General features: G+C 37.9%; 1 protein-coding gene across 3 annotated transcripts in view; it reads left to right on the top strand.

Annotated features, from left to right (window-relative positions):
- Window positions 1-12,043, top strand: part of LOC120514587 (tctex1 domain-containing protein 4) — an 85,536-nt gene extending 73,493 nt beyond the window's left edge. For all 3 annotated transcript variants that reach the window (XM_039735054.1, XM_039735053.1, XM_039735056.1), the window contains one exon: window positions 8,792-12,043. In XM_039735054.1, the coding sequence (XP_039590988.1) occupies window positions 8,792-9,508 (717 nt within the window). In that variant the 3' untranslated portion in view covers window positions 9,509-12,043. The remainder of the gene's footprint in view (window positions 1-8,791) is intronic.
- Window positions 12,044-12,904: the final 861 nt, after the last annotated feature.

The raw sequence follows: 12,904 nt of genomic DNA, 5'->3' as shown, positions 1-12,904 counted from the left end.
CTTTCACCCCAGATCACAAAGTGCTTTGCAGTGACTTGATTACTGTTTTGCCTTCTAGAGTAATAGCCCTCTTTTAGGAGAGAAGTTTGTAGCAGCCCATCAGGGTTTTCTTTGGGTTGCAGACCAGCATTCTTCACTTTATATACAGTATAGCACTAAATGCATTCAGTTCTCTGCCAACCTTTATTTTTTCAGCAACCAGACTAAGAATGAACCATACTGCCTACAAATTAGCTATTTACAATGTGTTTTAAAATATTTAACATTTGTATCTGCAATTTCCTTTGGGATTAGTAAGTTTCTGTCTCTCTATACCATATTAGTTATAGTTAATAGTATTAATTCATTGGATCTCATTCACGAATATACTACATACAATTGGCTATGAATAAAATATTCTTGTCATAGATCAATTCTTGCTTTTCCTACTGATTGTCCTTGGCTTTAATTGATGATCACTGTAATTTTTTTAACAATTTTGTAGGAAACTGTATTCTTTATAGTTCAAAGAGGTAATTAATAGAAGTACTAGGAATTTAATATAATGGGAATAATAATAATTTCTTCTGTAGCATATCTTGTAAAAATAGCTTCATTCAGATTTGAATGTAATGCTTTTGATCTATAATTTTATGCTGTGTGGGCCCCGGCCAGGACGCCCAGGAGGACCAGAGGAGGGCTTGTGCCTCCTCCAGACCGAGAGGGGGCGTCCATCCTGGTTATGCTGGAGGCCTCGGGTAGAGGGCTTGAAAGCCCAGCCCTGTAGGGACCCGTGGCCACCGCCAGGCGGCGCCCAGTGCCTGATTATCCCGGGAGCCGGCACTTCCGCCACACCAGGAAGTGCCGGGGGGAAGGTGACAGGGGACACCCAGACGGCTTCCGGGGGCGCAGACGGCACTTCCGCCACACGGGGTGTGTCCGCGGAGATTGCCGGAAGCAGCTGGAGCCCATCCGGGTTCCTATAAAAGGGCCGCCTCCCTCCAGTCATTGGCGGAAGTCGGGTGGAAGAGGACGGAGCTGGAGTGAGGACTGGAGGCGGCCAGGAGAAAGAGAGGCACAGGACTGTGTGGCCTGGACATTGGGGGAATCGGTGCTGGAGGCACTGGGGTTTGTGAGTGCACTAATTGTAAATATTGTGAAAATAAACGTGTGTTGGGTGGAACTATGTTGTCCATCTGTGTGTGTCCGGGCCAGCGTTCACAGCTGTTACAAAGTTTTGGGGGGTTTACATCAAAAGCAGTATGCAGTGAATTGTGGTTTAGTTTAACTTAATACATACAACAATGATGTTTACATGCTGCACAATTATGGAATAAATTGAATGTTTTAAAGCATTGTACAGAAAAGAACAGGTGAATAGAAATAGTATTGTGAACTACTGTACAGTGTACAGTGGCCAGCTTCTGTACGGCAGGGGGTTCTCTTTACTGTATTGCACAACTCTTTAAACTTACCAAGTTGTTCCATTGCTCGTGGCTTATGTTGTACCCAGGGCTTAAATTTGGGCGATACCATGTACCAGCACTTTTGTTTTTGCTTTGCAAACCAGAGCGTAGAGGCACATTGTGGTCCATATTTCTCCACAACATTGCATTTATTTTATCAACAAGGCCTGTTGTCCCCCACCCTTTTGTTCAAAGTATATGTATATACTCAGAAATCCATGGAGACAACCCCTTCTTTGAATTGGTTTATATTTTGTACTGCATTGCAAGAAGTAAGTAGATGCCAACAGAACAGAGTACTGTGCTACATGTACTCAGTAACATAACTTGCTAAGCACATCTTCCAAAAGCTTCACCAAATTGTCTTCCATTTCACTTCTAGTAGCAGCATTCATTTTCCTAAAGCTGCATCCCCATTTGTCTACGCTAGCGGCATTCATTTGCATGAACTGCAAGCGCTTTTTCTCTGTGGTGAGACAGAAAAAGGATGGGGTTCCTAAGAATACCCCAATTGATACAACTGTATTACCAACAAATATTAACAAATATAAATATGTGTGTTGGCTAATTTTCTATAATGTCAGCAAGTTTCATCCATATCAGTCAAAGCGTTTTTACAATTTTGGGGTATTTAGTTTATCTGTTGTATGGATGGGGGAGTTAAAGCTAAAAGTGGAATAAAACTAAATTTATATTACTTAAAGGTTTTTGTTATTTGATTGCGCACAGCAAACTCTTTTCTGATGCTGGCAGTAGCAGGCAATATATCTGTGAAACAATGACACACTTTTGCCAATATATTTGAAAAGTAATGCAATACGTTTTGAAATAATGCAAGAATGAACCATTCATGGAGCACATGTCTATTTTTAAGTTTTACCTAAAATCAAACATTTACAGGTTAGGTTAATTGATAAATACAATGTAAGTGATTGTGCGTGCCCTAAAATGCACTGGCACCATATCTTTGACTGTTTCAGCCTTGAAACCAATTAATTATGGCATAGCTGCCAATTTGCACAACCCTGAATTGGATACACAGGTACAGAAATAAATGGATGGATTGAGGAATGCAAAGAGCTTTTACTCAAAATATTTTTTGTCATTTCTTAAACAATTGTTCAGATGTGCTTTTCCTGCACATAGATACAGTTTTAAAATAAAACCTGCAAAATTATTTCCAATTATTCTTTTAAAGGTATGACAGTCTATTTAAGGTAAACACATGCATTTGAGTAATGTGAATTTGCATGTGAATTTATAATTTCCATGTGTTTAATTACTGTATATTAATTGCATTAATCTTATTTGTAAAGGTTGCTGTTAGAATTCATAAAGTCAAAGACACTTTCTTTTTAATGCTGGGGAAACCTGCCTACACGTGGAATAAATTGCACAAATCCTTCAAATATTGTGGACAATAGTTTTGGAAAATGGCAGTTATAGGCATTTGAAGTGAGACATCAGATATTTGTTTGTATTGGTTTCCATATAAGTAATGGAACTTAAGATATTAAGTTACTCACAAAGATTATTGACTTCCAGACAGATAAGTAACTAAGGTACACTCAAAGCTAGTGTTCTGGTTTCTCAAAGACCAGCACTCTAAATGCAGACAAAGGAAGTTCTGGGACACCATGATAAGCTTGCCATGTCCTATTCAGGAAAATAAAGGTCAATGTAAAATAAATTATAGCCCAAGAAAAAAAAAAAACACTTTGCTATGGTGACATTGTGGGTGGCACAATGCCCAGTTTTGCTGTCTTTCTTGGGAGTGATTGTGGCCCTGCTTTGGTTTCAGTCTGTTGCTGTTTCTTCTGTTGCTGTTTCTTCTGACCTGTGTTGCCCTTGTGGCTAATATGTTACCAAGATATGTCAAATAATTAAACTTGCACAGCAAAGCTATTAGGATAGTACTGACTAATCACGTGCCCAAGCAAGTGTGTCAGAGTTTTTTGGATTCAAGAAGATTTCCTTGCATTAGCTTTAAATTCATTTACTGCGTAAACGTAGAAAGCTGTTCAGATTCAAGAGGACCTCTTTGCATTAGCCTTCATTTCATCTGATGCTTAAAGGTAAGGAATCGAAGTTGCTTTTTTAACATTTGCATTCCTGATCAGTACAGTTTAAGTTGGAATGCTAGAAGATATTTTCAGTCAGAGTTGTTCTTATTATAATGGAACATATTTTTTTATATTAGGCTTTGCTGTAGCAAAATATATTTGAAAAAGATTAATTTGATTAAATTTTATCAAAACAGAACACCTTACATAGTCATTAATGGTGAGACAGTGCAATCTTGTAATGAACCAGAGCCTATTCTTACGGTATCATATTTAAGACAAGGAACCAGCACTGAACAGGGTACCAGTCCATGGCCGAACCCACTCGTGCACATGTGCTCAGTGACACTATCCAATTTAAAGTAAACAGTTAACCTTACCTGCAAGTCTTTAGGAATTTGGGAGGAAAATTGCAGTACTCACATACACAAGGAGACCATGCAAACTCCAGGAAAATGACTGGGCACAGGATTCAAAACTCGGGTAGCACCACACTAATAGGGCATAATAAAAATATTTATAGTATGTATATATGTATGTGTGTGTATATAATATATATATATATAGTGTGGACTTGACCCGGACACAGACAGGCGGACATGTTGTAAATCACCATCACATGTTTATTATGTACAAATATTTACAATTATTGAGTCACTCAGACTCAGAATACAGTCCAAATAGTGCACAAACCCCAAACACACACAGTCCTGGCCTCACAATGCCTTTCTTCGGGCCGCCTCCACACCTCTCTCGTGCCTCGTCCTTCTTCCACCCGACTCCAGCCCTGAATGAAGGGAGACGGCCCCTTTTATCCATTCCCCGGATGAGCTCCAGGTGTTTCCGACACTCCCCCGTTGGCCACACCCCAGCGTGGCGGAAGTGCCGGCTGTTCTCCCGGCAGCTCTCCGGGTGTCCTTTTAAGTCTTCCCCCCAGCACTTCCTTTGTATACTTCAATGTATACAAATATATGGCAAATAAAATGAGTGTTGTAAAATGCACACTTAGTTATTGCAATTTAAAATACAAATGTGATTACCTCCATTGATATTATATATTGAAATCATTATCCCAGGATATTTTATCTATTCAAGTTTATGGTATAAATGTTAGAAATTTAATTCTGCATACATTTTACATATGCACTGGTTTAATGTATCATCACTTGGAAGCGTTGGAAGCCCACCTCATCAGTGCTAAAAATAAAACAGATTCTGCATAAATGTGATACTTTTCATGTAATTAAGCATTATCAGTACCAGGCTGAGGTGCCTTTTGTGTGAAGTGTTTATGCTCTCCCCTTGATGAATTCATCTTTTTCCATAGTCCATAAGTATCATGCCAGGGTTTCTGGTATCACTTAGTTTCCCTTGATGTGATTTTTGTAAGGCTGCCATTGACTTACACTAGAATGAACAGCTGGCATGTGCCCTGGTGGCTTTCTGCCTTGCACCTGTTGCTGCCAGCCCAGAAGTAGAATATAAAGAGAGGAAGTAGAAAATATTAAATGAAAAAATTATGGTGTAGTCAAAGACCAATACAGCAGTTCATCCAATCTCACTATTTAACTGAAACAATTCAGTTGCGTACCTGGTGTGTGATTAAAGCTTTCTCAAAAAGCTGCTTCCTGTCCGCAAAAAAAACAAAAAACAAATAAATAGTATGACTATGGAATGCAGGCTGAAACTGCCAGGCACATTTATTCCTGTGTAAAATCATAACCCAAAACAGTCTCATTTCTCGATGCAGAATTTCCAAAAAAGAATCAGAATAATTTAAAATAAAATCAGTATATTTCCAATCACTATAATCATGTGTGGAGTAGGCAGTAGAAAGACATCTGATAACAAATAAGCATCCTGCTCATATCAAGAGACAGGGAATGTCCCTCCACAGTAAAATGCAAACTGAAAAGTCGACTGCTACCTACCGTAAATAACTTCTTTTACAAGAAGGGATTCTCTTCATTACTTTCATACCATTTCCCCGTCATTTTTCATGGAGCCAGGTATGTGTGCAAGTGAAATCTTCTGCCCCCTCAGCGCTTGTGTTTTCTTTTCATCAGTCACTGTGGGCTTAAAAACAATTGTGGTAGGTTGAATTTTCTTCTTTTGATGCTGTGTTATCCAGTACTTGATGATTTAGATAACATTAGCAGAAAAGTGAAGAAGGAAATATTTCTTGTCAGCACATGTGTCTTAGAACTATGTGTTGTGTGACTAATTATGGTTGTTTTTTGGAGGAAAGACATACAGGAATACAGCAGATGTTTAACATCATTTTCCTGCTAAATCCGTATTATCATAATCTCTTCATTTTAATATTATTTCTGCCACCAGGTGTTGGTCTTACTTTCTATTTGATGGCAAAATATCCAAGACAAATAGTATGGTGGACATTATGTTTCCCGGTTGTGGAATATCTGTTAAAGAATTGGCACTCCAGCCACCATAAAAAAAAACGTCACACTGTTCCATTCCATCTGAACTAGTGTGGTGCTGAGGTGTCACCCATCGCATGGCTGCACTTGGGTCCTAATCATGAGTTGATTTGTCATGTGGTGGGTGCGGCAATGAGTTTTATCAGCGCATGCTCCTAACCCCCCTCTCTCTCTCTATCTCTGTTAAATGTCCCAGACCTGCCCTGCAACATTTCAGAAATGGAAAGGACGTAAGAGGTCAGGATCCATTTAGGTTCATTTAAATTAGGAGCAATGATGCAGTGAATATTTGAAAACATGAACTAACACAACTTTCCAGAAAAAAAGGTAATGAAAATAGTTCACCAAATAGATTGAAAACAAAGGAGTGTTGTTTCATGTTATTTTTATAACCTGCTTAATCCAGACCAGCATTGAGGTTTAGAGGCTGGAGCCCATCCCAGCCACCACAGGTCAAACTCATACAACCCACACACCAAGCACATACTAGGTCCAGTTTAGTATTGCCAGTTTAGCTAACCAGCATGTCTTTGGACAGTGGGAGGAAGCCCACGCACACACAAGGAGAACGCAAACTCCACAGGAAGTAATGCCTTTATCAAAACAAATTGTTGATAAAACATTTGAATGGTAATTATGTTCCATGCAGCAAAAATGTCATTTAAAAAAGTACTATCAATGCAGCCAGTAGAATTGTATATTTACCATTGCATGTTATTTTCTCTGTTCTATGGACATCACTGGTAAGCTATTTCCTATATGTTGGTTGCTTATCCTCATATTTATGTATTTCTATTGCTTATTTTGTGAGTGTGTTATGAAGGTGTGTATTTTCAGAGCCTTCAATTATTTCAAGTGTGGCTTAAAAAAAATTCAGGACAAAACTGAATATTAAATAGTCATCAAAAATCCTAAAATAAGGCTCACCTAACCCAAGTTTTCAAAGAAAACACACCATATTTTTTATGTTTGTCATTATTTATTCAACAAAAATAAAACAATTAGAATAATCCTTGACGGCAAAGTCAGTACAATTCCTTTCAATCATATATTTTACATATTAGGACGTAATTACCAATCATCTAGCCATTACCACATTATAAAATTTAAAAAAATGTAACCTCAGGATACAAAGAGCACATGTCAGACTTTTCTTTGACATTATTGGCTAAACAGAAAATAATCCAAATTGCAGAAGCCTTGTGTGAAAAAATTACAATGAAATGGTAGCCATTTTCTGTATGTGCTTATTGGTTTATTGTTGCATTTGAGGAATTTTGGTCAAGTCCTTCTGCTTCAGTTCAGTGATATTTTTTGGCTGTTTGTGTACGCACAGCCTACTGAACTTTACAATTCTACAACACTGATTCTTTTCATCTTTTATAGATTTGTTGGGGCACGTTGGCTCAGCATCCTGTTGCATGTTCCAGATTCTGCAACATTGTGGCTGTTCAGCAGATGGCTTCACATTTTTCTTTAGATTACACTTGTGTAAAGATGACTTCGAGGTGGACTTGATGACTATGAGGCATGCAGGTCGTGTGGTTGCAAAAAACACCTTCAAATCACCCCTCTCGCCACCATTCTCGACAGATAGTATAAGGTGGTGTGAGGTTCTTGTGGTGATATGCTGTGTTTCATTTTTCCAAACATGGCATTGTGTTTAATGACTAGACAGCTCCACTTTGGACTGGTCTGCCTCACTCAGATGCAATTTCTCAAATCAAGGCCATGCTGCCATGTTCTTTTGGAAGTAAAGAGATTTTTATCTCACTGCCTTTCCATGAAAGCTATACTTGTTAATTGTTGGTCTGGCGTTAACAGATGACTACAAATTCCTGAATGTAGCTTTTGGGTGTTTTGCAGTTTCTCAGAACATTGTAGGATCTGAATTTAAGGGTAAATTCCTGGGATGTCTACTCCTCAGAAGATTGCTAACTGTCTTGAATGTTCTACATTTGCAAATAATCATCTCACTGAAGAATAATGAGTTTTTTCATGTGGATATATCCTAATAACCTTTCTCAGTCTGATGAGTGACAGTTGCTTCTCAGAGATTATTGCTGTTGTCTTTTGCCATTATCCTGAATGCTCTCAACTGAACTGCTAGGCATTCTTCTTTTATGCTGAAGTGGTTGCACATTCTGATCATCACTTGTTGAAGCATACTTGATTAGCAGCACTTATCTCTAATTGCCACCTTAAATGAGATGGATGTAGTTAGAGTGTTCTTACCTTTTCACACATGGCTTCTACAAATTGGCTTTAATAAATAAATAATGCTAAAATCAAATCTCTTTTGTCATTTAAGGTTTGATTTAACTAGATTTAAATAGGTGAGAGCTAGATGGCGGTTACTTATGTCCTGATGTGTGAAATCATACAATTGAAAAAGAATGTATACTTCATATCCATGTACCAAATTCCATTATTTCAACCATATTTGTCTTGATCTTTATTTTGTAATCTTTTTAAGAAAACAAAAAGTGATCACTGATTGTATTTGAATATTCTTCTGCTCTTCCTTTTCATCAGAAGATCTTTGTTTCTACCACTGATATTATCTTCCATCCTTCTGAAGCAATTATTTTGCCTTCAAGCAAAACTCACAGATTTCAGTGCTGAATAACTTATATGCTTTAAAGCAATCAGCCAGATGTATCATATCATTACATGTATTCATATTTATTAGTGTTTGAAATCATTTGAAGCTTTTTGCTTCAGAAGGTGGATGGATGATTGATGTCATATGGTAGTGTTTAAAGAATATTGCTGTAAATATTGTATTCATTTTTCTTCCTTATATAAATCAGTTTTTTTTTGTGTGTCTTTTGCTTTCCAGTTCAACCTTTTGAACAATATGGCAGCTAAGCAGCTTCCATTGTCACAGGAGACCTTGGCAGAGTTTAACAATTCTTTGAATACTGAGAATCCAGGTGCCTCCAGAACCCGTGCTGGCTCCATTTCTACCCGCCGCAGCTCTCAGTCTGTGGATTTAATTCCTAAACCTATGCCACATCTGAAAGACGCAGCCCGCAATGTAATCTCCTCTCGCCGGAACTCCATACTCAACAACAGTATACCATTTGGTCGCAGAGAATCAATTTCGATGGGCAAACGACTGTCAATAGGCCCCTGGATGTTAGGAGGTCGGGTTAGTTTCTCTGGCCTACCTTTGTGTCCGCCTGTACGTGTACCTCAGTTTGAAAACACTTACAAAACTGAGCCAGATGACGGCTGTCGATTTGACACAGGCAAAGTCCAGCATCTTCTGGATGTCACTGTTGCCAGCTTTTTGAGAGACAAGCGCTACAACCCTATCACATGTAGCCAGCTAACTCAGAGTCTGGCAGATCTTATCAAAAATAAAGCAAAAGAACTCAACCCACCTCGGTTTAAGCTGGTGTGCAATGTCATTCTAGGACAACTCAATGACCAGGGAGTGAAAATTGCCAGTCGCAGCCTGTGGGATCCTAAATATGATAATTTTGCAATTACTAATTTTAAAAACTCATCGCTGTTTGCGGTAGCTGCTGTGTATGGTGTGTACTGTGAGTAATCATGCAAATGCACCTCTGTGCCTCTATATGAATCATACCGTTTGAAAAACAAGGATAAGTCAAATAGTATTGAATATCTTAATCTGGCCAAAAGCTAAAAAACAAAGAAAAAAAGGCACAAACATACTCTTTGACTTATCCTTGTACAATATTCTTAGATTTCAATACATGTATTCTGAAATATTAACTTTTACCTGAGATATCTCATAACTGACTTCTATATACGATTTGTTTTTAGATCCCTAACAGAAATTACTGCAGGTTTTCTCTGTCCTGTTTTGGCAGATCTTCATCTCTGCTAGTTTTCATTGCAAATGAGTTCTCAGTCAATAAAACCACCAAAGCAGTGAGAGGAAAGCACTACTGGGAACACGGTTGTTCTGTACAATATAGACTCCTACACTGAAACACAGCAGGTGTAGTTATGGGATGTTTTTGAGAAAAACATCAATCACTATTGCCATGTTGGAGGCTCTGTTAGCCGGAAAATATAACAGAAAAAACATTGAGCTGTGTTATTGTGCACTGTGGCTCCCTTTGTCGCACTGCCTGATTGCCTTTACACGGCAATGGGATCACTTGACTATCACCTGCAGTCCATTTTAGCCTAATTATGTCTGCTTTTACACTGACCCAGTTTTATGTGCAGCTGCTATGCCTGCTGTAAGCTGCATCCTGGCATAGGTTAGCAGTGTCTGTACTTTCATGCTTGTTTTTCCATTTTAATAAGGTTTCTAGTAACTATGCAAATGGCAGGACTTACAATTTGACATTATTTACAATGTAAGCCTCCTGTGGCATTGTTTAAAAATGGGCAATGTGAGACAAGCAATTCAGTGTTAGACGGAGATGTGGGAAAAAGGCAGAGGTTGGTCAACAAACAAGAACATACAAAAGTACAATGGACTGAGCAAATAAACCAAGCAAGAAGTTAGATTATGAGAGGCTTAAGAAACAAAGAAAGGCAGAGTGGAGAAAGAAGATTGGACATTCTGAATGAAGCCTCTGCAAATACTAGCATGATTAGGCAGTAATGGTGGTCAAGTAATTGTCATTGCCAGTCATCAGAAAGTAGACGTGTGTGACACAAGGTGTAGTTGAGCTTTATGTGCCAAGTGTTGCATCCAGGAGAGTTTAATTGTTCCTGTATTTCTGCTGGAATGGGGTCATTTCATTTCTCATCTTATTTAGATTAATCAAATAAAGGAAATAAATGGATGGATTTAAATTGAGGCACTCAGTGAAATGCAGATCCCCTTTATTTATGGAGTACGTCTTGAGTGCGCATTACATCAGCTAAATCAATCCAAATGAGTGCCTAAGTTGAAATGTTGTTGGCTGCCTATATAATACTTTAGATTACTGTATCATCAAGTCATTATTAATCTAGCTACAACATAAACTAGCATGCATACTTGGTGTTCAAAATAAGCTAGATTTGGGAATCACTGACTCAGAGCTTAATAGCTTATTTTTGCATATTTCTCCATAAGGCACGGAAGCTGCTAGTTGAACAGTAAAAAGATATGAAACGCAGAAGAAGTGTCACACAGTATTTCCATGTGTGTTGGTCTTGTGTGACTCATTAGTACTTTTTTGTGGGACAAGAATCTCCCTGTTAAATACAAGAAAGCATAAGGGTGCAGTTTCACTGTAAATGTTTTGCAAATGATTGTGCTTTTTCTGTTTTTTGTAATGAGGAAATTTCTGTCCTATTCAATCATTCAATTGTCATTTACGTGACTCATTATTCAGTTTTGTTTTTATTCTCTTCAGTATTGTATCTTTCTTTTTCCCTACATTTTCGTACTAAATGTTTAGTTTATTAGATACAATAGGCCTTCCCTCTACTATTTCATCAGCTCCGTTGTAAGTGTAGATGATGCTGTAAAAAGGAAGTTAGTTAGGCTAATAACCTATTTTTCTGTGTGTGTATTGCATACAAATGTATGGGGAAAGTGGACAAGACCAATTGGTTTGATGTGATAAAACAGTGGGTACAAAGCTCACTGCCATGCATGTGTGAGAAACAGCAGCTATTCCGAACAACAAATAAGCAAGAATACGCCACCACCCAAAGAAAACAGCTGATGATGTACCTGTTGATTCAAGGGGGACTGAAGGGCTTGTGCAGTTAGCCAACAGACAGCTGAGTGCAGGACTAATAAGTCCGAGCTGACACTCGTGGTGTGTGATAGTTCTACTCATTTCAGACACAAATGTGATGTGTGGCTGCTGTCAATAAGGGAACACAACTTCTGAATTCAGGCATATTTTGAATAAAAGAAACACATGACAAGAATGAATTCTTGTTCCTCCTGACTATTCTCAAAAGGATGCTTTACACCACTAGGTTATGTTTTAGTCCAGCCTGGCATCTGAAGAATGAGCTATTTGGAGTAGATGTCCACTGATGTAGAGAAACACTTCAGAACTGACCAGGGCCAGCATCCCTGTGCCACAGTTTGAACACTTCACTGAGTCTGTGACCTGATGAATTCAGACTATTCTGGGGGTAAATTGAGGGCACTTTACTTAATGAAGTGGCCACTCAATGTATATGTTTTTTCATTTTCAATCATTTCTGATTATATATATATATATATATATATATATATATATATATATATATATATATATAAACTTGTTTAAGCAAAGCATGTGTTTTCTTAATAGGTGGTGTATCTTAATATTTTTAATGCAGTATTGTCCCATCAGATGTTTTAGCAGGTTTAAAAGAAACCGAGAGTTACGCATAATCTTATATATGATTCCATGATTTCAGTTATGTTCATCCAATTATTACTAGGATTAATAATTATGTCAAAAATCAATAAACTATTTTTAATGGTTTTGAAACTATATCTTTTCAGTACTCTATAAACATATAATTGTATATTGTTATATATTCAATAAAGGAAATAGTGTGTATTATTGGTTTTTTTTTTCCCTCCATAGTTTGTAAATTACATATTCTGTGAGCTATGTTGGCCTCTGGTTTGAATTAAAACCTGTGAAATGTTAATGCTAGTGAAAAGAGCTGCAAGTAATACAATGGCCATATTTCATCTGGGCTTCAAAACTTCCCGGAGAAATCCCCTCATTCCAAAATATGAACGCCATCTTCCTCTAAGCTTGTCTTGAGCGCATAATTCTTTACATCTGAAAGATCAGAGGCACAGAGGAAAATCCAGATCCTAACTGTAGGCTGCCTGTATTATATGATCTGCCAGATTAGCAAAACAAGGTTTTGCAGAGGAGCGGTTTTAGGAGCGTGGCTGAAGAAGCTGCAAACTGTATGCAGCCCAAAATTCCAATTAGTGTCTGTAAAAGGGCAAAATGCCACATGTAAAATGGTGTCCTTTTTCTCTTTTTAAGCAGAGATTCCAGTAAGT

Source organism: Polypterus senegalus, chromosome 14 (genome assembly GCF_016835505.1).
Source record: "Polypterus senegalus isolate Bchr_013 chromosome 14, ASM1683550v1, whole genome shotgun sequence".
Classification (NCBI taxonomy): Eukaryota; Metazoa; Chordata; class Cladistia; order Polypteriformes; family Polypteridae; genus Polypterus; species Polypterus senegalus.
This window is presented reverse-complemented; position numbering and strand designations above follow the sequence as displayed.